The 20,863-nt window shown below is 42.9% G+C and overlaps 1 protein-coding gene across 1 annotated transcript in view; it reads left to right on the top strand.

Annotated features, from left to right (window-relative positions):
• HMCN1 (hemicentin 1) overlaps positions 1–20,863 on the top strand; it is a 319,979-nt gene that overhangs the window by 277,276 nt on the left and 21,840 nt on the right. Inside the window, exons 86-100 of the mRNA XM_045027042.1 lie at positions 981–1,062; positions 1,753–2,022; positions 2,862–3,032; positions 3,192–3,362; positions 4,515–4,685; positions 5,666–5,836; positions 6,570–6,740; positions 8,773–8,943; positions 10,143–10,292; positions 10,526–10,663; positions 10,987–11,108; positions 17,617–17,854; positions 19,595–19,657; positions 20,422–20,541; positions 20,716–20,850. Of these exons, the coding sequence (XP_044882977.1) occupies positions 981–1,062; positions 1,753–2,022; positions 2,862–3,032; positions 3,192–3,362; positions 4,515–4,685; positions 5,666–5,836; positions 6,570–6,740; positions 8,773–8,943; positions 10,143–10,292; positions 10,526–10,663; positions 10,987–11,108; positions 17,617–17,854; positions 19,595–19,657; positions 20,422–20,541; positions 20,716–20,850 (2,344 nt within the window). The remainder of the gene's footprint in view (positions 1–980; positions 1,063–1,752; positions 2,023–2,861; positions 3,033–3,191; positions 3,363–4,514; positions 4,686–5,665; positions 5,837–6,569; positions 6,741–8,772; positions 8,944–10,142; positions 10,293–10,525; positions 10,664–10,986; positions 11,109–17,616; positions 17,855–19,594; positions 19,658–20,421; positions 20,542–20,715; positions 20,851–20,863) is intronic.

Here is a 20,863-nt window from a genome sequence, read left to right as displayed (position 1 = left end):
TGGCTATAATGGTACCAGGATTCCCCCTCTCCCCCATTTTAATTACTTGTGCCCCTAAATCCTACATTTGAAAGTTCAACCTGGTTAGCTCCCCACCTCCTAGTGTGCATGTTCAAATTGCATGTTCATGATTTGCACATTCAAGTTTAGAAGCTGCAGTTGAAAACATGGCCCTTATAAAAGGTTTTAGAAAAAGCTTCTAGATTTACAAATGTAAATAGTTGAAGGAAAAAAACAGACATTAGCTTAATATTAATAAACGTAAAATGTTCAAATTGCTATTAAAACTTTTGGCTACTGGGTAGTAACAATAGTAGTCTATAATCTTCTTTGTATCGCTACATTTATAATCTATTTTATATACTTACACATCCAGCACCATACTGTATAGGAATCTACAATATTAACAAGCAGATGGTTTTGACGGACTTGAAACCTACCATATACGTTTCAGAAAAAGACTAAGTCTCTGCAGCTTGAGGTCTTCAAACCGCAATTTGGGGACTTTGATAACTCAGACATAGGCTGGGGGTTTGTTATAGAAGTGGATGGGTGGGATTCTGTGGCCTGCATTGTGCAGGAGGTCAGACTAGATGATCATAATGGTCCCTTCTGACCTTAAAGTCTATGAGTCTATGAGTCTATAAAAGGACATAAGCAACATTGGAAAGAATTCCATGCAGATACTACTTGGATGCAGTTCTCTTGTTTTTCTCTCTATCCTCACCTATTTGTAACAAACTCCCATCCCAGTTAACCTTTTAATTCAAGTCACTTTGGGTGTAGTTTAAAAGACTGGCAGCTTGTATGATAAACTTTTCTGGTAGTTGTTAATTAATGATTTCCCTCTACTTCTTTAAGGTCTGTTGCATGCCATACTGTACTGTAGCAAACTCACTGACAGGAAATACATTGTGAAAAGATTATCTTACTCCATGTAGGTTGATAGTTTATATGATTACTTGTTTATTGTCCTTTAGAATGAAGATGCTGGTGACTATACATGTATAGCTACAAATGATGCTGGCGTGGTTGAGCGCAGTGTGACACTAACGCTTCAGAGTAAGACTCAAATCAGATATCTAGTGCTACAAGAGTGGGGCCAGAAGATGACTTTGGATACATGTGTGCAAGTCCCTTTGTAGTTTTGGGAGGAGACAGTCAAAATTCACCAATGGGAATTGGGCACCTCACTGCTTTTTCTGATTTTGGCATATTCTTGAGGGCAGAACTGGGCTTTAAATTAATTCTTACACAAATAATGATGGAATTTTAGAATAATTTTTCTTCTGACAGAATTTTCAAACATCTCTTCTCCATTTATAACTCAGAGAAGAATCAGACCTTTTACCTCTGTTTTTTTTTCCTTGTGTATAGAATGGGAATAATATCTACCACATTTAGGTATTGTGAGAATTAATTGAAAAGTGTTTTTGCACTACTGATGGTACTAGTTGTTTGTAGAATCGGGCCTCAATCCTGTTTGGGGCCTGTGTGTGCTACCATAATACAAATCACAATACCACTGTCATTGTTTGTGTATTCTGGGTCATGTTTAATTTCCACCATTGACCTTGTATTTCTCAAAGATCTCTGAAGATGTATAATTGTAGTTAATGCCAAAATTAATGAAATAGGATTTCATGCTTTTTCTCAGACCAAACCTCAATGCAATGAAAAAAATGTCATCTGCTCTTGTAGCCATTTATTGCAGAATGCAGTGATGCTAAAACAGTCTCTCCTCTCTCTCAGGTCCTCCAGTTATTACAGTTGAACCAGTAGAGATGGTGGTTGATGCTGGTACCACAGCAATCCTGAACTGCCAAGCAAATGGAGAACCTACTCCAACCATTGAGTGGTCCCGCCAAGGCCATCCTATCCTCAGCAATGACAGAGCGACTGTCTTGTCTAATGGCTCCTTGCGTATTGTTGCAGCACAGAAAGAGGATACCTCTGAATATGAATGTGTGGCTAGAAATCTGATGGGATCAGTCCTTGTCCGAGTACCATTCACTGTCCAAGGTAGTACACCAAAGTGCTGTCTAGTGATTACCAAATTGTGAGATTCCAGCTTTAAAACAGAATAACTATGACCAAGATTTTATATTCCTTACATTTACACGTTAAGTCTAGTGGGACATGTCAGTGTATCTCTTCTTCACAAAATTTTGTACTTTTGTTCCACTTTCTCAACTGTCATCACCCTCAGCATGCTCCCAAGACAGGCAGCAGAGAGTGAAGGAATATGTAAAAGCATGTCTACACTGCCCCACAGTTTGGATCCGGGGGTGTGAAAAGCAGTGTGAACCAAAGTGCTGTGCTGTAACTGCCCCATGTGGACACTGTGCGTGCAAATGAAAAGATTCCTACTTAATATTAATGTAGTCCTATTTGAAAAGTTAATGCGAACTCTTTAGTTTGCACCTGCAGCGTCTGCACGGGGAATTACACCACAGCCCTTTGGTGCACAATGCTCTTCAGACCCCTGTAGTGTGAACTGCAGAGCAGTTTAGATATGCCCAAAGACTCTATGATAGAGATGATCCTGAACAGAGATGCTGCCTACAGAGCACATTCCACAACTTGAGTTCATCTTTAATGTGGGAGAATAACTGATAACCATGCCAGAATAACTGAAGTATTTTCTCAACTAAAGCATGAAGAATTCTTCACTAATGATAATGTGATGCTATCTGGATACCTGAGGGTAGCCTCTGAACTTGTGTAGGGTTATTTTGATCTTTTTTTCTAGAAATGCAAAAATTTTGCAGATCTTTTAACACAGCTGAGAAAGTATATTCCTGAGCCTAGTTGTATAACATCCATATTATAAATGCTCAAATGTAATTTTTCCACTGCAGTGCATGGCGGATTTTCAGAATGGTTTGAATGGCGACCATGTAGTGTAACTTGCAGTCAAGGTGTTCAGAAGAGGATCCGTCAGTGTAACAACCCTCTCCCTGCAAATGGTGGGAGGCATTGTCAGGGGCGAGATACAGACATACGCAGTTGCCAGAACAAACCATGTCCAGGTAGATTTCTTTAATGAACTCATACAGTGTATGTTAAACAGATTTCCATGTGACACCACCCTTTCATTGTTTCTGCTGTCTGGAATTCTTTGACTTATCGGGGAGAGGATATTTTCTATAATATATTTGGTAAAACGGTGCTTTTTTGATGTTATGTAGTGGATGGCAACTGGTCAGAGTGGGGGTCTTGGGAAGAGTGTTCGAGAACTTGTGGACAAGGTAACAAGACCAGAACCAGAACTTGTAGTAACCCAACCACTCAACATGGTGGAAGACCATGTGATGGCAATGCTGTGGAATCGATCATGTGTAACATCAGGCCTTGTCCAGGTGAGAAGAGTGTGTTCATTATAAGTTGCAGATATTGATCTTTAAAACTTTTCAGTTTGGTATCTCTTCTTCTCTAAAGCCCACATACTTACCTCTTTCACTTTGAAATCATTTATGGGAGGGGGAAAAAGGAAAAAATGACATTCTATTTGATCTATTTAAAAATTGCCTGCAGTAATTGAAAGGTTTTCAATTTACTGAAATGTAGGTCTAAAATTTAGGTTTTTAAAATATGGAGGTGAGGGTGGTTTATAAAACTGACCATAAAAATATTTTCATAGGGTTTTTTATATTGATTTTAACATTCCTTGAAGTGTTGGCAACCTAAACACATCAGCTTTGTATGCTAGTGCAATAAAACTGACCACTCTAGTCCCATTGTCCAAAGTGGAAAAAAGATTACTAAGCAGCATAAAAGGTGCAGAGTAAAATACATTCTTTTGGGTTTAGTCATTTAAGGTATTATCAGTGTCACAGGTAATTATGTATTTTCTTTGACAACGTCCTTTTAATTTTTAATTAGGATTTTCTTTGCTTAGTACATTTGGACTGGATAGGACTATTCATTATTGCCATTTTTCCTACTATTCTCTCTCTCTCTCCCTGGGCTTCTCTGATACTGTGATGCTGTACTTTGATCTACTGAGACAGTTTCCTGTAGTGCCCTACAAAACCAGTTCTAACTGCTGGTCCCTGCTGTATGTTAGCCAGTGGGGCTGCTGTATGAGCTATATACCTAGCAAGCCCCTTTCCCAGCGAGATTGTGTGGCACTACAAGACTGTCAGATTCAGTGATTTATGAAAGGAAACCAGCAGGTCTGATCCCAAGCCTACTTCATTCACCTGGCAGAATCACTGTTGTTCCAAGTTTGTGGTCAGGTGAAGTAATGTTGTAAGGAAACAAAAAAGGAAAGCATTAATATCTCTCTGGAAACTGCTGGTCAGTTAGAGCTGTTGTTCAGGGAACAGATTTTTCAATGTCTGATTCAGAATATTTAATTTATGGACAGTGTGTAATGGAGAAAATGGAGTTATAATGATTTTACTGTGAATACTTCTCAGAGACATCACTTTCTTTTGATTTGATTTTGAACTTCAAGTTAAAGCCGTTCTGTAGTGTAAATGTAGTTTGTGTTTGTGCTCTCTTGACAGTGGAAGGTGCATGGGGCTCTTGGCTGCCATGGGGATCTTGCAGTGATACTTGTGGGAAAGGTACTCAGATCAGACTGAGGCTGTGCAATAGCCCTCCTCCATCATTTGATGGGTCATATTGTGAGGGGCCTGATACACAGATGCAGGTCTGCAACAAGAGACACTGCCCAGGTAAGAATCATAAGATACAAACAGAAAATAAAGGACTAGCCTATTTGTTTCCTCTCAAAACTCTACCTAGTTTGTCCTTAGAGCTAGTATAACTGCTCCATTTGTGGTGGCAAATACTGCAATCCCTGATCAAATCAGAATTTAGTTCCTTGCTCCTACTCAACATTCACTATGAAAAGCGTTAACAGTCATAACATATGGAACTAGCCCTTCCCTCCCAATCCTGCTCTTTCCTATGTTTCCATTCCTGCTGCTTGCCATTGTGTAAAAGTAGTATGTAAATCCTTGGCAGCTAAGCATGTAATTTCTGCAGATCTTCCCACCAGGTCTAACTACCCTTCATTTTTCATTAATCTTCCACATCTATATGTGGACAGGAAAGGTTCAATTTTCAAAACACTCCCTTAATATAAGTTCAGTACAGGGTAACTGGGTGAAATTGAATGGTCTGTGATATCCAGGAGGTTAGACTACATGATCTAATGGTCCCTTCTGGCCTTAAATGCTATGAAGCTTGAACACACACAGTGTCATGTCCTATGCTAAATCCCTATTCTATCCTCTTAATGGTGAAAAGGAGACTTGAAGCTGTACTAATTGAATAGCTGAGGAGTCCCTTTGGATGACTCAGCACCTCCACTGGCTGACTGCTACTGACCATTTTATTGTGTTGGTGATTTCAGTTATTACATATCCTACTTGTTTGACCTACTTATAGGCACACAAGAATTTTGGGGCGTCAGTGTGGATGGACAGTCACTGCAACTATTATGCTAACAGGTGGATTTTAATTTAAGTAAAAAAGTAATGGGCCAGATCCTGTTCTGGGTTACATTCCTTGCAGTCCTATTGTAGTTCAAGGGGTTGCACAGATTGTCATTCAGCACACTTAGTGCAGTATTTTGCTGATACAATTATGCTAGTTTTGATTATTTAAAAAGTGAAAGTTTCATTGTACAATGTCATCAATTTTTAACCAGTGGATGGAAAGTGGGCTGCCTGGGCCAGTTGGAGTGCCTGTACTGTATCCTGTGGAGGAGGCACCAGGCAGAGGACAAAGGACTGCTCAGACCCAGCCCCTCAGTTTGGAGGGCACAAATGTGAAGGAAATGACATACAGATTGACTTCTGCAACAGTGACCCTTGCCCCAGTAAGTGTTTGGGATGACTGTGTGTTAGATTGTGCCTCCCCGCACATGGATTCTCAAAGGGTGTTTATGGTAATAGGGGGAAATGGAAAACGCCTTCTTCCTCACCTTGTGCCCTTGCACAGGGCACTAACCCAATCCTGCTTCAAGCAATGAAAAGTGGGATTTGAACACCAGAAGCTGCATTAGACTCACCAAGGGAGGAGGGAGGAGAGGAAATCCGTATCCCCAACCAGCCTCTTCATCAGTCAGCATAGTTGCACCATTGCATAGGCCAGGAGTTGGGGAGTAAGCACTGCTAAACGACATAGCAGTAGTAACTGTTGTATGAGCTCCTGCAGCAACGTCAGAAGCAGCGTGCTTCCATGAGCTGCAGGCAGTATCTTTAAGCCACAGTCTTGCTATTTTACACCCACAGTCAGTGTAATCTCCTTTTTCAGTACCTCTCTCCATTAGATATTTGACTTGCATGCTGCATGCTTTCCTAAAGTAGTAAAGCACTGAACTACAGGGCTCAAGGGACTGTTAATATACTCGGTGGAATAGCCCTGCTGTGGAAAAAATGACTTAACTGGATGCTTAAGTCTCACATTTTTTAGCTAAAAGAGCAGTAAACTTGGAATTGTGTGAAAATTTTCTCTTCAAAAAATATATTTTCTGGTTTAACTGTTCATTGATTCCATATCTGCTGCCATTAAGCAGAGTGTATGTAAAGACTTTTATTTAAAATTTCCAGTTCATGGCAACTGGGGTCCATGGAGTGGTTGGGGAACTTGCAGCCGAACATGCAATGGAGGCCAGATGAGGAGATATCGGACCTGTGACAATCCTCGCCCTGTCAATGGTGGAAGAGCATGTGCAGGGGCTGACACGCAGATACAGAGATGTAACACTGACTTGTGCCCTGGTGAGCTTCTATGGTAACAGAAGGCAATAAATAAACCTTCGCTAACATTCTTCAGAGACCAAGATGTATATACTATGCAAGCAGGAAAGAAAAAAGTTCTGTAATTATGTCCAACTTCACAGAAAGATCTAATCCAGTCTCACTGGGTACTTATTTAAAAAAAATTAAGTGTCTGCCACACTAAAATGATTCCCCCTTTAAGGGGTTATATTTTATATAAACCGGGGAAATAACAATCAAAAGACAAATAACTTGTGAAAATGAAACCCTTCATACCTCCACCAATTCTTAATTCTCACACTAATGACATTTTACAGAGGATACCAGTGACCTTTTATAATGTATTCCAGGAGCAAAGTCAGTACATCTGATAAAACCTAAACCAAATCTAGTTGCTTTCTCCTGGATAGCTAAAACATGTCTTTTTACCAAGCAGCCTTATCTGGCCTGACGCTCCTCTTATTTCATCAGTTCTATACCCCGCTCAACCCCACTGAGTTCTATTGAATTACCAGTCAAGCCCCGTGATTTGAAACCTGTTATCAAGTCCATGAGGGTATCGTGGCTCAGATCAGTATTTACAACAGTAATCCAGAAATGGATTGCATTTAATTGTGCCATGATTAACAGATCTAAAAATATTTGATTTTTATTGATGATTAATGTATTTTCCTTCTGTGTGGTACCCATCTGGTATTGTTTTAGTTTAATTGGTTATAATGATCTCTTTGGTCCATGTGAATGTTAGCACTTGTGAGAAATACCAGTTCTTGGCCCCAAAGGTGGAAGACCCTCTTTTGCTCATTATTCCCCTTCAGTGACCATCAATGTGCTTCGTCCCTGACCACCTCTAGGATTAAGAGGGTAGTTCAGTCTCCAAGCCCCAGTCAAATATTTGGAGTCTCTAGTGAGACTGCCAGCAAGGATGACAGTAGATTTTGAATGTGGACACCTGCTCACTAAGATCGGGTCTGAGACCACTAGTTCTTTTTACGCACGGCAACCTACTACCTAACTGAGCCAGTTTTGAATGGGACTCAGTCTGAGCTCTTCACCTCTGCTCATAAACAGTCTTCTATTGTTATAGAGCCAGATCCATGGATTCAGTTGCCTAGCCCACAAATGGAGGCTGGAAGCAGTCTCTGTCTCCAGCATTCTCTTGGTCTGGGTTGGGAGTCCAGGCAGCGGATTCTCTCGCTGCAACCTGCCTGCACTGCAGCATAAGAGAACTCCCAAATCGAGCCTGTGCCCACTCTTTGCACAGAAGAGCCATGGTGTATTCCACTGGCAGGGAGACTCTGTAGCCATAGAGGAGGCAGCAAGGACCGCCCCATATTGTGCATATAATTTTCTTGGCTAGTTATGAGGGGTATATTATCAGTATCAGGGGCAGCTCTAGCCATTTCGTTGCCCCAAGCACGGCGGCACGCAGCGGGGGGCGCTCTGTCGGTTGCCGGTCCCACGGCTCCGGTGGACCTCCCACAGACGTGCCTGCGGAGGGTCCGCTGGTCCCGCGGCTCCAGTGGACCTCCCGCAGGCACGCCTGCGGATGCTCCACCGAAGCCGCGGGACCATCAGACCCTCCACAGGCACGTCTGCGGGAGGTCCACCGGAGCCGCCTGCCCCCCTCCCAGCGACCGGCAGAGCGCCCCCTGCGGCATGCCGCCGTGCTTGGGACAGCGAAATGTCTAGAGTCGCCCCTGGATGCATGGGGATTTAGTCACATATCTCCCTGCTAAATCCTCATCCATTGCACTGGAAACATTCCCTGAAAGGTCCTCTTTCTTTTGAGTAAGGCTGATATATGGGCATGAACAGTTTCAAAGGTATTGCACTTTTTGGGGCAGCAACCCTGCCTACAGAACTATCATTGAAAATGGTACGCCATTCTTGTAGCTGTTTGATTATTTTTAAAGATGTCAGCTTTATCAACGTGGAATTTATATTTGAAGTGTAATTCACTGTTCTGTATGTAATCTGAAACATCTGCTACAAAAAGCCACTTGTTTCAATGTTCCATCCTTGTTTATAGTGGATGGAAACTGGGGAACATGGCAAGCTTGGATCAGATGCTCTGCTTCTTGTGGAGGAGGGGAGCAGACCCGAACACGACTGTGCACTAATCCAGCCCCCTCAAATGGTGGACGTCCTTGCCCAGGAGACTCTTCACAGCTTTCCAGGTGTAACATCCAAGCATGTCCAGGTATGTTATTGCAGAGACTGAACACTAAAGCAAATGAACCAAAAAAAACGCCTAGTTTATTATTTATAATCTTTCAGTAATGAGTAAGCCTGTCCATTCAGCATATCCTTTCTCCAGACATGTAACAGCATTTACATAGAATCTGGTAACCATTCACTGGCAAACTGTAGTCAGCTGAATGCTGTTATATGCTGAAGCATATGACAGTTTTCAAGAAGAATTTCCAGAGGCACTTTTGATCAATTAAACTAAAAAACCGCAGTGTTTAAAAGGTTTCTGCTTCATGATTGAATTGTTGAAAAAAAAATACCATGCAACTTAGGTAGCCAGTCATATAACATTAAAAGTGAATAAATAATAGTCACACTGAACAAGGTATAAAACTGAAAATTGTTCACCTGAGCTATCAAGAAATAAATATACTTGCACAAATGCAGGCTAGTTTCCAAATGGTTCATAAACAGCAAATGGAGCTATGTTTGCAATGGTTAACTCAATCAGCTCTTATCTCTAGTTTAAAAAATAGTGCACAATAGTGAAACGATTTAGAACAACTGTTCTAGATGTATGATATTGTGAGAGTAAATCTGAAAGTGATATGGGAAAATCACTTATGCATCCTCAAAAGAGTGCTATACTAGTGAAAAGTTCTATTTAATAATATTATTACATTTTAAAAAAAATTAGAAAACACGTCTCTCTTTACCAATACGTTCTGTTTTGTCAGTTGTTGTTTTCTAAAACAGAGTGGTAACACACAGAAGTCTTGCTTGACATCTGGTATGACTAATACACTCCAGTGACCTGGCCAAATAATTACATTCTGCCTGCCTGAATTCCCCAGTAGTTTCAGTTGTTTAGTTGTACTTTCTTACCTGCTGTAACCTGTTGTGTAGCACCAGTTTGCACTGTTCAACAATTGTTGCTTTTTCCCCAGAAGTGGCTGCATTTCAGTGGTCCAGAAAATAATCCCCGTGTCATAATTTATACATCAGCTTACATTTATAAACAGTCCTGGTATCCTTATGGATATGAGATGCTATGATTATTAATATTATATGAATAAACATTCCATAAAATGTAAGTCCACATGCACATAGAGAACTTTGTGTTCTCTCAGAGCACTCAGTGCTAGTCTTGAATATTTTTCTTTCAAAATAGAGTTTTCACATGGGGTGTTTTTCCACTTCCCCCAACAGGTGGGCCTCCACGTGCCAGAGGAAGTGTTATTGGAAATATTAATGATGTTGAATTTGGAATTGCTTTCCTGAATTCCACAGTAACAGATAGCCCTGACTCTGACACTAGAATAATACAAGCAAAGATCACAAATGTCCCTCGGAGTCTTGGTAAGTCAGTTTGCTTCCTTGAGTTATAAGTAAACAAAGGAATCTTCCTTAGGCTTGTCAATTTTCAGTTTCCTTTCGTTAAGGCAGCATCCAAGATTTTAAGGAATTGGCTTCAATTTTTCATGGGCAGGAGGGAGGTGGAGGTCTTTTAATATATTTACATTCTCTTTACATCAAGAGAAAGGAGGAGCACACAAAGGGCATTTTTAAAGAAGTATGTTATTTCTCTTTAGGTACAGCAATGAGGAAGCTAGTTTCCATTCTAAATCCTGTTTATTGGGCAGCTGCAAAGGAAATTGGAGAAGCAGTGAATGGATTTACTCTCACCAATGCAATCTTCAAGAGAGAGACTCAAGTGGAGTTTGCAACTGGTTAGTTAACAATGGGACACCATCTCTATTTGTATGTGACAAGCATAATACAAGGTTGAATTGCTTAATAAATATCATTTATCATAGTTATGTTTGTTCACAGCAGCATGTTCTGGATAACTAGCTGAACATGAGGCTTTATAGCCTCACTTTTCCAAGTTTGAATCTGAGGATTAATATAGGGCAAAGTAGTGGTTATACACAAGAATGACATGTTAGCATAAACGAACATGGTTCAACATGGACCTAATTCAAATACTGTGCAGTTAACATAAATCATAAATCATGCTAGGTTACAAATCAATGTGTGTTAAAATTCACAGGAGAGATTTTGCGAATGACTCATATTGCCCGTGGTATGGATTCAGATGGAGCATTACTGCTAGATGTGGTAGTGAGTGGCCATGTTCTGCAGCTACAGTCCTCAGCTGATGTTAGCGTGAAGGTAAAATTGGTAGCAAAAATGACACCTCTGCACTCTTGCTTCAGTTTTGTATTTTTCTTATCTGACATTTTAATACAGCCATCAACAGCACCATAAGCTGTGTTACAGTATTCTGACTTATTTTTATGATTGGCTTGGACATGTGAAGGTAAGTTTTTGATCACGATCAGATCACCCCCTCTTCCAAGATGAGGTGAGGCTTTACTGCTGTCAGGTAGATGGCCTGTTTTATCTTGCTCAAAAGACTGATCAGCCAAGCTAGGTTCCTAGACTTTCTAAGGGTAATGCTAGTCCTCCATTTCGCACAACCCTGGCAAAGTTTTTGTAGAGTATTATTCACAACTTGTTAGCCACGACACTGACAGGCTGGCATCTATGCATTCCCTACCTTCACAATGTCCTCAAAGGTTTCTGTCACAGGTCGTCTGCAAGGATGGAGGCTAGAGCTGTGGCTGCAGAAAACATGTTGTGTTGGGTCGCATAAAATCTCGATGATTTAATTTTTCCTATAATGTGGCTGTGGCAGAGGTAAGGAGGACCTTTTTCTGTGCCATAGCATTAACGTCTTGTCCCATGGAGTTGTCCATAATGGTGAGCAGTCTAATTACTCTGACTTGCCTCACTTTTCTTAGGGTACGTCTACACTACAAGACTATTTCGAATCTACTTAATTCGAATTTGTGGAATCGACCTTATGAAGTCGAATTTGTGTATCCACACTAAATACACTAATTTGACTGTCTGAGTCCACAGTAACGGGGCCAGCGTCGACTTTGGAAGCTATCCCACAGTTCCCGCACTCCCCGCTGCCCATTGGAATGCTGGGTAGAGCCCCCAATGCCAGCTGGGGGAAAAAATGTGTCGAGGGTGGTTTTAGGTAACTGTCATCATTGAACCGTCAATCACGCCCTCCCTCCCTCCCTCCCTGAAAGCGCCTGCGGGCAATCTGTTCGTGCACTTTTCTGCTCAGTGACAGCGCGGGCGCCACAGCACTTTGAGCACGGATCCCGCTGCAGTTATGGCCGTTGTCAACTCCTCGCACCTTATCGTCCACCTCTTCCACAGGCAGTTGCTGAGAAATAGGGCTACTTTTCAATGGTGCTGCGAGCACTGGTGGACCATGGGGGACGTTTTACCAACATCAACGTCGGGTGGCCAGGCAAAGTTCATGACGTGCTTGTTTTCAGGAACTCTGGTCTGTTTAGACACCTGCAGGAAGGTAGTTTCTTCCCGGACCACAAAATAAGTCTTGGGGATGTGCAGATGCCTATAGTGATCGTCGGGGACCCAGCCTACCCGCTAATGCCCTGGCTCGTGAAGCTCTGTGCAGGCGCCTTGCACAGCGACAAGGAACTCTTCAAGTACCAGCGAGCAGTGAGCAGCGTGACCTGTGACTGTTCAGTTTCTTTACAGAGAAGCTGAACCTGCCCCTGTTTCTTTACCAAGTTACTGTTGACTAGCATCTGCAGTTACATACCCCGCCCACCCCGCTTCCCCAACTTCCAACACACGTATAAAAATAAAATACATGTTCCACTGTAACTTTACAAAGGTTTCTTTATTGATGACTTTGCGTTACAGGGTTGAAACTGGGACACGGACTGTGCTGGGTAGGGTGTGCGGTGATGTAAAGACCGCCTGTAAACTCGAGGAATGACAGGCTCCTGATCCCAGAGCGGTCTGCAGTGCCGGACTGGATGTTTCAACGGAGCCTGCCATCCCTCCTTTTTGGGACTCTGTGTGCGTGGGCTATGTGGCCTTTTGGCGGGGGAGGACGGATACAGATTCCTCTGCTGCGTGGCTCTGTGGTCCAGGACAGGGACCGTTGCATGAGATCTGTAACCCCCCTCCCCCGCTACAAAGTCACGTACCCCCCCACCCACACAGAACCTGCAAACCACCTCCCATACCGACCAGGGTGCCTACTGACTGCACTGTGTGTGTGACCTGCTGCTGATCCTGCCCCCATGTCTGTACCCTGGTAAAGGTGATTGTCCTGTCAAATTACCAACCCCCTTCCCCCCCTTCAAACACAGTCTCCTCTAAAAGAACATGACGGAAAAAGTAATTAACAGAAAAGTATTTTTTATTATCAACTAGACAGTTAGGGGATGAAACTGGGATGGGGGCTTGGGTGAGGCGGGAAGGAAAGGACTTCTCAAAAATTAGGCTATGAGAGCTTTTCGGTACTTGAGCACTCTGCTGGGGTGCAGTGACAGTTTACACGGCCTCTGGCGCCCCTCCTTCTGGTTATTTTGGGTGAGGGGGGTATGGGACTTTGTGGCGGGGGAGGGCGGTTGCAGATACACTGCAGGGGGGCTCTGTCCTCCTGCCTGAGGTCCTGCAGAACATGCACAAGGCGCAGGAGCATGTCCGTTTGCTCCCTCATTAGTCCAAGCAGCGTTTGAGTCGACTGCTTGTCTTCCTCACGCCACCTCTCCTCCTGTTCGCTGTGTGAGCGCTGGTACAGAGAGAGGGTCTCCCTCCACTGGCTTTGCTGGTCCGCCTCGTCTCGGGAGCACCCCATAACTTCAGCGAACATCTCGTCCCCTGTCTTTTTCTTTCACCGCCTAATCTTTGCCAGCCTCTGTGAGGGGGATGCTGTGGCAGGTCTGGAGACAGTCGAAGCTGTGTGATGGGAAAAAGGGAGTGAATTCCTTGCAAAGATAAATTTTGGCGAACAATGAACACAGTGTAGTCTGTCTCTGTGAATTCTGGGTTGAGATCCCAGTGCCTGATGGGGCAAACACCATTTTCACGGGTGGTTCTGGGTAAATGTCGTCAGTCATCCCTTCCTCCGGGAAAGCTACAGCAGACAATCATTTCAAGCCCGTTTTCCCTGGATTGCCCTGGCAGACGCCACAGCGTGGAAACCATGGAGCCTATTTTGCCTTTTGTGCCTGTCACCGTATGTGTACTAGATGCCGCTGACAGAGGCGGCCCAGCAGCGCTACACAGCAGCATGCTTTTGCTTTTGCATGATAGCAGAGATGGTTACCAGCCATACTGTACCATCTACCATACCATAAATTGGTAATAAGATGGGCATGGTTACCAGTCCTTTTGCACTGCAACATTTGCTGCTGTCATAAGTGCCCCTGGCTGCTCTTACCCAGGGGCGCAAAAGCCAAAATTGGGAATGACTTCCTGAGTCAATCCCTCCTTTTTGGTATGTAAAATTAGAATCAGTCCTGCCTAGAATATGGGCAAGTGTACTAGAGAACCACTGTATCAGAGAACCAGAGAGCACAGCTGCTCTGTGTCAGATCCTGCATAGATTATGAGCTGAATGCTATTCACAGGGGGTGCTCCTGCAACAACCCCACCTGTTCATTCCATTCTTCCCCAGCCTTCCTGGGCTACCATAGCATTGTCCCCCCACTTGTGTGATGAAGTAATAAAGAATGCAGGAATAAGACACAGTGCCTTGTTAGTGAGAAATGAGTGGAAGGCAGCCTCCAGTTGCTATGATAGTCCAGATAGGACATTAAGGAGTGTGGAGGAGAGGAGCCCAGCATCCTGCTGCTAGTCCAGGGGCAATTGAATCTTTTCTTTACACATGAAGGGTGGGGGCTGATGAAGCTCAGCCCCCTGTTGCTATGATGAGGACGGTTACCAGCCATACTGCACCATCTACCAGGAAAAATTAGGGCCAGGCGCCCTTGATCGACCTCACTGATGCTAGTACGCATGGTTACCAGTCCTTTTGCACTGCCCCATGTACCAATAGGCTGATGATGACGATGGATATCAGTCTTATTGTACCATCAGCCATCCATAGCATGGGGGGAGTGAGGATGTCGGTGTTCAGTGCTGCACCATCACATCTATCTTCAGCATTCAGTAAAGATACGGTGACATGTAAAAGAGTCAACAGAGGATTGTTTTCCCTTTCACTTCTGGGAGTGGTGGGGGGTGCGTAAATTGCCGAGCTATGCCCTGACCCACCGCGGGCACTGTCTTTGACCCTAGAAGCATTTGTAGCTCAGCCAAGAATGCAAATGCTTTTCGGAGACAGCAGGAACTGTGGGATACCTTGCGTCCTCAGTCCCCCCTCCCTCCATGAGCGTCCATTTGATTCTTTGGCTTTCCGTTACGCTCGTCACGCAGCAGCGTGCTGAGTCTGTGCTATGCCGTCTGTCCGGAGTTTTTTGAAAAATACTCTGGACCAGGCGTAACATTACAGTAATTCCCCTAATTAGATGCAAGACTCTCCGAGCGAGATCACCCTGAGGACGGTCACTGAAGGAGATAGAGAGCGCATGCTGCGTGAAAGCCAGCACAAACCAGGGCCTATGCAGCCGTGCTCGGGGAGGCAATGCTCCCTGAGTACCTCACGAAAGCCTCGCGCGGAAAAGTGTGCTGCCACGGAGCACCCAATAAGGCAGCTCTCCCCAGGAACCTCCTGCGGAGGCTTTTCGATTACCTCCCGGAGAGCTTTGTGGAGATCTCCCAGGAGGATTTCTGTTCTATCCCCATATATAGAGAGACCTCCTTTTCACATACTTCAGATTCCTGTTATATTAAGAATAAAAGTTTACATGGTTAAAGCACTTACCGAGTGATCCTTCCCCTGATTCAGGATCCGGGTTAATGGCCGGGGAGGGTTGGTAGGGGATCTCCGTGACGGTGATGAAGAGATCCTGGCTGTCGGGGAAACCAGCGTTGTAAGCGCTGTCGCCTGCCTCGTCCTCCACAAACCCTTCCTCATTTTCCCCGTCCGCGAACATCGCCGAGGAACTGGCCGTTGACACTGTCCCATCGTCAGAGTCCATGGTTGCTGGTGGGGCAGTGGTGGCAGGCTCCGTAGCGTCCGTTTGCCGCTTTGATTTTTTGTTAGCCTTATCTGGGGTCCTTGATTTTCACGCGGCGCTGCATTGCATCCCGCCTGTATCCTCTGTCTCTCATGGCTTTGGAGACCTTCTCGTAGGTCTTTCCATTCCGTTTTTTGGAGCGCAGCTCCGAAAGCACAGACTCCTCGCCCCACACACCGATCAGATCCAAGAGTTCCCGGTCAGTCTATGCTGGGTCCCTCTTTCTATTCAGAGATTACATGAACTCCTCTGCTGGAGAGCTCTGCATCGCTGCCGGTGCTGCTGAGCTCGCCCCGATGTCCAACCACAAAATGAGATTCTAACTGTCCAGACAGGAAAAGGAATTCAAATTTTCCCGGGACTTTTCCTGTGTGGCTGGTCAGAGCATCCAAGCTCGGACTGCTGTCCAGAGCGGCAACAGAGTGGTGCAGTGTGGGATAGCTCCCGGAGCTAGTAAGTTCGATTTGCATCCACACCTAGCCTAATTCGACATAGCCATGTCGAATTTAGCGCTACTCCCCTCGTCGGGGTGGAGTACCGAATTCGAACTAAAGAGCCCTCTTGGTCGAATTAAACGGCTTCCTAGTGTGGACGGTTGAGCGGTTAATTCGAATTAACGCTGCTAAATTCGATTTAAAGTCCTAGTGTAGACCAGGCCTTACAGTATCAGCTTTTTCTAAACATGAGGACTTTCCCATACTTTTTTTCCCAAAATGATCAGATACAGACTGGTTTGTCTGGCAGTCTTCAGAGCAAGAGGTTATAATCTACTGCCTTGTCTGTTAGTTTCATCTTGTTGAAAGAGGTCTACTACTACTCATTGGCTCCACTATTCATGGCTAGTGACAGGGCATTCCACACCTCTGGAACCTCTTCACTCCATCATCCCACTAAAGTCACTATTTAACACTTCAAGTCTTAACTGCTTGATCAAGCCATGGAAGATTTTGCTTGGATTAACAATAGGGATTGAGGGTTTAATTATGTATCATGGATTTCGTAACTGGTATTTATCCTGAAAGAATGTTTTTTTTAAATTATAAATGTAACATCTGCATGTGCTTGTTGATGGATAACCAATCCTAATATATAAATACTGGGTATAGTAAATAAGGATGTTTAGAATTTTTTTGACATTTTGGAACAATCAATGTGCAGCGCCCCCAAATATTTATAAAAGTTTCCTTACTGTGGTGTAATACTTCTGCAGTAAATTGTTTAGTTAGCTTATCATTTCCAGTAAACTTCCTAGATTATTAAATAATAAATATTGTGTGGTTGCTAGTAGCACTTCAGACCATAAGAGATCTTGTTATCAAACCAATCAGGACCTCTTATGGTTGTCAGGCTGTGTGTGGGGGGCAGGGAGTTGGAAATATGGTCATACAGCCACCATCATTAAAGTCAGGATCCACCAATTGCTACTAGACTGTGGCATCTCAGTTACTACAGTTATTTCCCTCACTAATAATAGGGACATATAGTGGGAACCATTAAAATTCAACATTTATAGTAACTGAAGCTAAATAGCCATGTGCCATTTGAAGTACAATTTGTCCAGCTTTTTAAAAAGCTCCTTTCTCTAGATACATTTCATGCTATTTAAAAACAAAAAACCTCTTTTGCAGTATACTAGCTGAGCCAGAGAATCCAGTTGCTGGTAGCTAGATCTTGATTTGTGATGTGTATTTCAGGATTACACGGAAGACTATATTCAGACTGGCCCTGGACGACTGTATGCCTACTCTACACGGCTCTTCACCATAGATGGAGTTAGTGTACCATATACATGGAACCACACCATTACCTACGATCACACTCGAGGAAAAATGCCATTCCTGCTGGAAACACTCCGGGCTTCCTCTATTGCAACAGAGTACAACCCACTGGAAGAAACACTAGCTTTTAGAATCCATGCTTCCATTGCAAAAGGTATTGTTTGACTCTTTATTAATGGAAAATGTATCCAATTTAGAGTAAGGCTTACTTCAAAATAAAAAGATAATATGAATGAAGAATACTGGAAGAATAGAAGATCCTCAACAGTAGAGTATGATCTTGGAAGAGGAGGCTATTGAGACATTGAGATGTTCAGATTATTTTAGTACAGATATACACATGTTGATGGCACATGTTGATGTTGATGGCACTTTCAATTTGTTATATAGCTATGTATTTATTTTATACCTCTGGTGTCCACCCCTGCACTCCCCCCCCCCAAATCCACTTTTTCTGGGACTACTTATACCTCTGAACAGCTTCAAACTGCCTTTTTAAAAAACTGAAAGAGAAAAGTTTGGTTAAGAGCCTCTAAATCATTCCTAAAATTGTTCTTCTGTAAAATATTGGAATGTACAGAAAACATAAATGATGTGGTGTGGTATATATAGGCTTTATTGGCTCTGGTTTGGGATTACCTGCATTTTTAAGAGCTCATGTGACAATAGATGGCTAGAAACAAGCCTAGTAAAGCTGGAGAATAGTGACTCATCTGTAGTCCTGGTGGATCTCAGTACAGGCTTTAACCTGTACTTCTCCAGTGCTGACTGTAGCCCACTCTGTGCTTCAGGCCAAGAGCAGGAAGAGTAGGAGAGGAAACTTTTTCTAGCCGGTTGTTATTTTTTAATGGCAGTTATTTAAAAGCTTCTAAGAGGTTCAGAGTATTAGAAATCCTGGTGGAGAGGGATTAATATAGGTAGAGTGCAGGCAACGTAGTAAAAGATGTACGATAAGTGCTGGTGATAGTAATACGAGAAACCACACAAAACCTATATAATACAAGAGTGAACGAGAGAGAGAAAGTGGCCCATTGCCTTGCAACTTGTATAATCATTTACATCAGTGCAAAGTGAGTGTAAAATACTTCCATCCTGAACAGGTAGCATGGTACACCCACTTCGCACTGGTGCAAATGACTATACAAAGTGGAGGGCAATGATGAATGAGGCCCAGAAAGAGACTCTGTGAAATAATGGGCTATTGTTATATTATCCTAAAGGCTCACCTGAAAGACTAAAAACCCGCAATGTTTAAAAAAAAAAAAAAAGGGAAACAAAAGCTAATTTTAGCAGCACTGCTGCAAATAAAAAGGGTTAAATTCATTCAATATAAGTGGCCAGCATAAGGCCCTGTGCACCTTGTAAATTCCACTTTAGGCCTATTAAAAAAGTAGGACTTTTAGGTGTGGTTTTATCTTTTAAAAGGACTTTGTAAAAATGTCATTGCTGGGGAGAAAGGTTGGGAGGGGGGAATTTATTTAAACCGTCTCACTATTTTTAGATCAGTTATTTCCTTTGCCAAAGTAAAAGATTTTTTTTCCCTAACTACCAGCCCCCAACTTACCCTGAGATTTGAAAGTCAGTTTGGGGCTTTCTGTTTCATGCACTACTGCTTGTAATAGAACAACTGCAGACTAAGTTAATATGCCCCCAGATGAACCTGTGCAATCCTGTTGTCTTCAAATCATGCCTTCACTGAACAACTCGTTATGGGAAATCAGTGAAATACAGTGGAGTCCCACAATGCCAAGTGTATATTTAGTTTTAAAGTGTAGACTGTGCCACTGATTGAAATTACTTGGTTAACCAATCATTAGGCTGCAATATTTTAATCTTCTCAAAGCCATGAGATGGTCATATTTTTTCATTATGGTTGGCTTCCTTTGCCCCATAGGAGACCATAGCAATCAGTGTCCTGCTGGGTTTGGTCTGAACTCTACCGGGCCCTACTGTTCAGGTAAGGAAATGAAAACGAACACAAAAATATAATCAAATACACTGCACACAGGTTGCTTTTGTACAGTGTTATTGAATGCGGTACATACAGAGTATGAATCACTTTTAAAATTGAACTGCTCAGTCCTATAGATCTAACTCAAGCAGAACTCCAAATGACAACAATATCAGACCCTATCTTTGTAAGTGAAACTGTGTCTTAAAAATAGAGCCTTAACTTGAACAACAAATATCTACTACATACACATACTTTTCACTCCTTCAGATTCCAACTCTAAAGAAATACAAAGAGACCTTTAAGAAACATTTGACTTGAACTGAAACTTTTTAAGGCTGTTGTTTTCTGCTGCACAGATTAATTCAAACCATGTCAATTGTCTTGACTGGCTTCCTAAAATACAGTGGGCCTGATTCTCTGCTGCAGTTTACTCCAGTGTAGCTTTACTGAATTTAATTGACTTTCACTAAAGTCAAACAGGTGCAACACAAGGGAGAACCAGGCCTTATGTGATTTGAGAGTAATATAGAGATGCTTTACTTTCAGGGGTATCCTACAAGGGATTATATGACAGGTAAAACCCTACACTGAGCATGGGGTCGGCTTGCTGTCCCTGGCCATTGTACGGAGAGCATGAAGAAGGAGAAAACACTTTGTACCCTCTGTGAACCCATAGAAAGGCCTGGAAGAGTCTTGTCCTGTTCTATCACTGAGACACACATGAAATCCCATAGGTTCTTGTAAAATTGTTCACTTTTATTTTTTAGATGAAGATGAATGTGCAGTGCGAAATCCTTGTTCTCATGCATGTCATAATGCTATAGGAACCTATTACTGCTCCTGCCCCAGGGGCCTCACTATATCAGCAGATGGAAGAACGTGTCAGGGTAAGCCAGACTTCAAATGACATGCACAGACTGGACACAAGACTTTTTGCCACTAACATAAGAACATAAAATTTACTGATGGCATTCATACGTTATACCAGAATGGTTTATTTCCTAAGGTGCAAAATATTTTCATTTACTGAACACATTTTTATTGTTTGCACTTTATTGTAGATATTGATGAATGTGCATTAGGTGGACACACCTGCCATGCTGCTCAGGAATGTGAGAATATCATTGGCTCCTACCGTTGTGTGGTTAGGTGTGGAATTGGCTTTAGAAGAACATCTGATGGATTGAGCTGTCAAGGTGTGCAGTACTC

The sequence above is a fragment of the Mauremys mutica genome, chromosome 8 (assembly GCF_020497125.1).
Source record: "Mauremys mutica isolate MM-2020 ecotype Southern chromosome 8, ASM2049712v1, whole genome shotgun sequence".
NCBI lineage: Eukaryota > Metazoa > Chordata > Testudines > Geoemydidae > Mauremys > Mauremys mutica.
The sequence above is the reverse complement of the archived record's forward strand: the minus strand, read 5'-3'. Positions and strand labels throughout refer to the sequence as shown.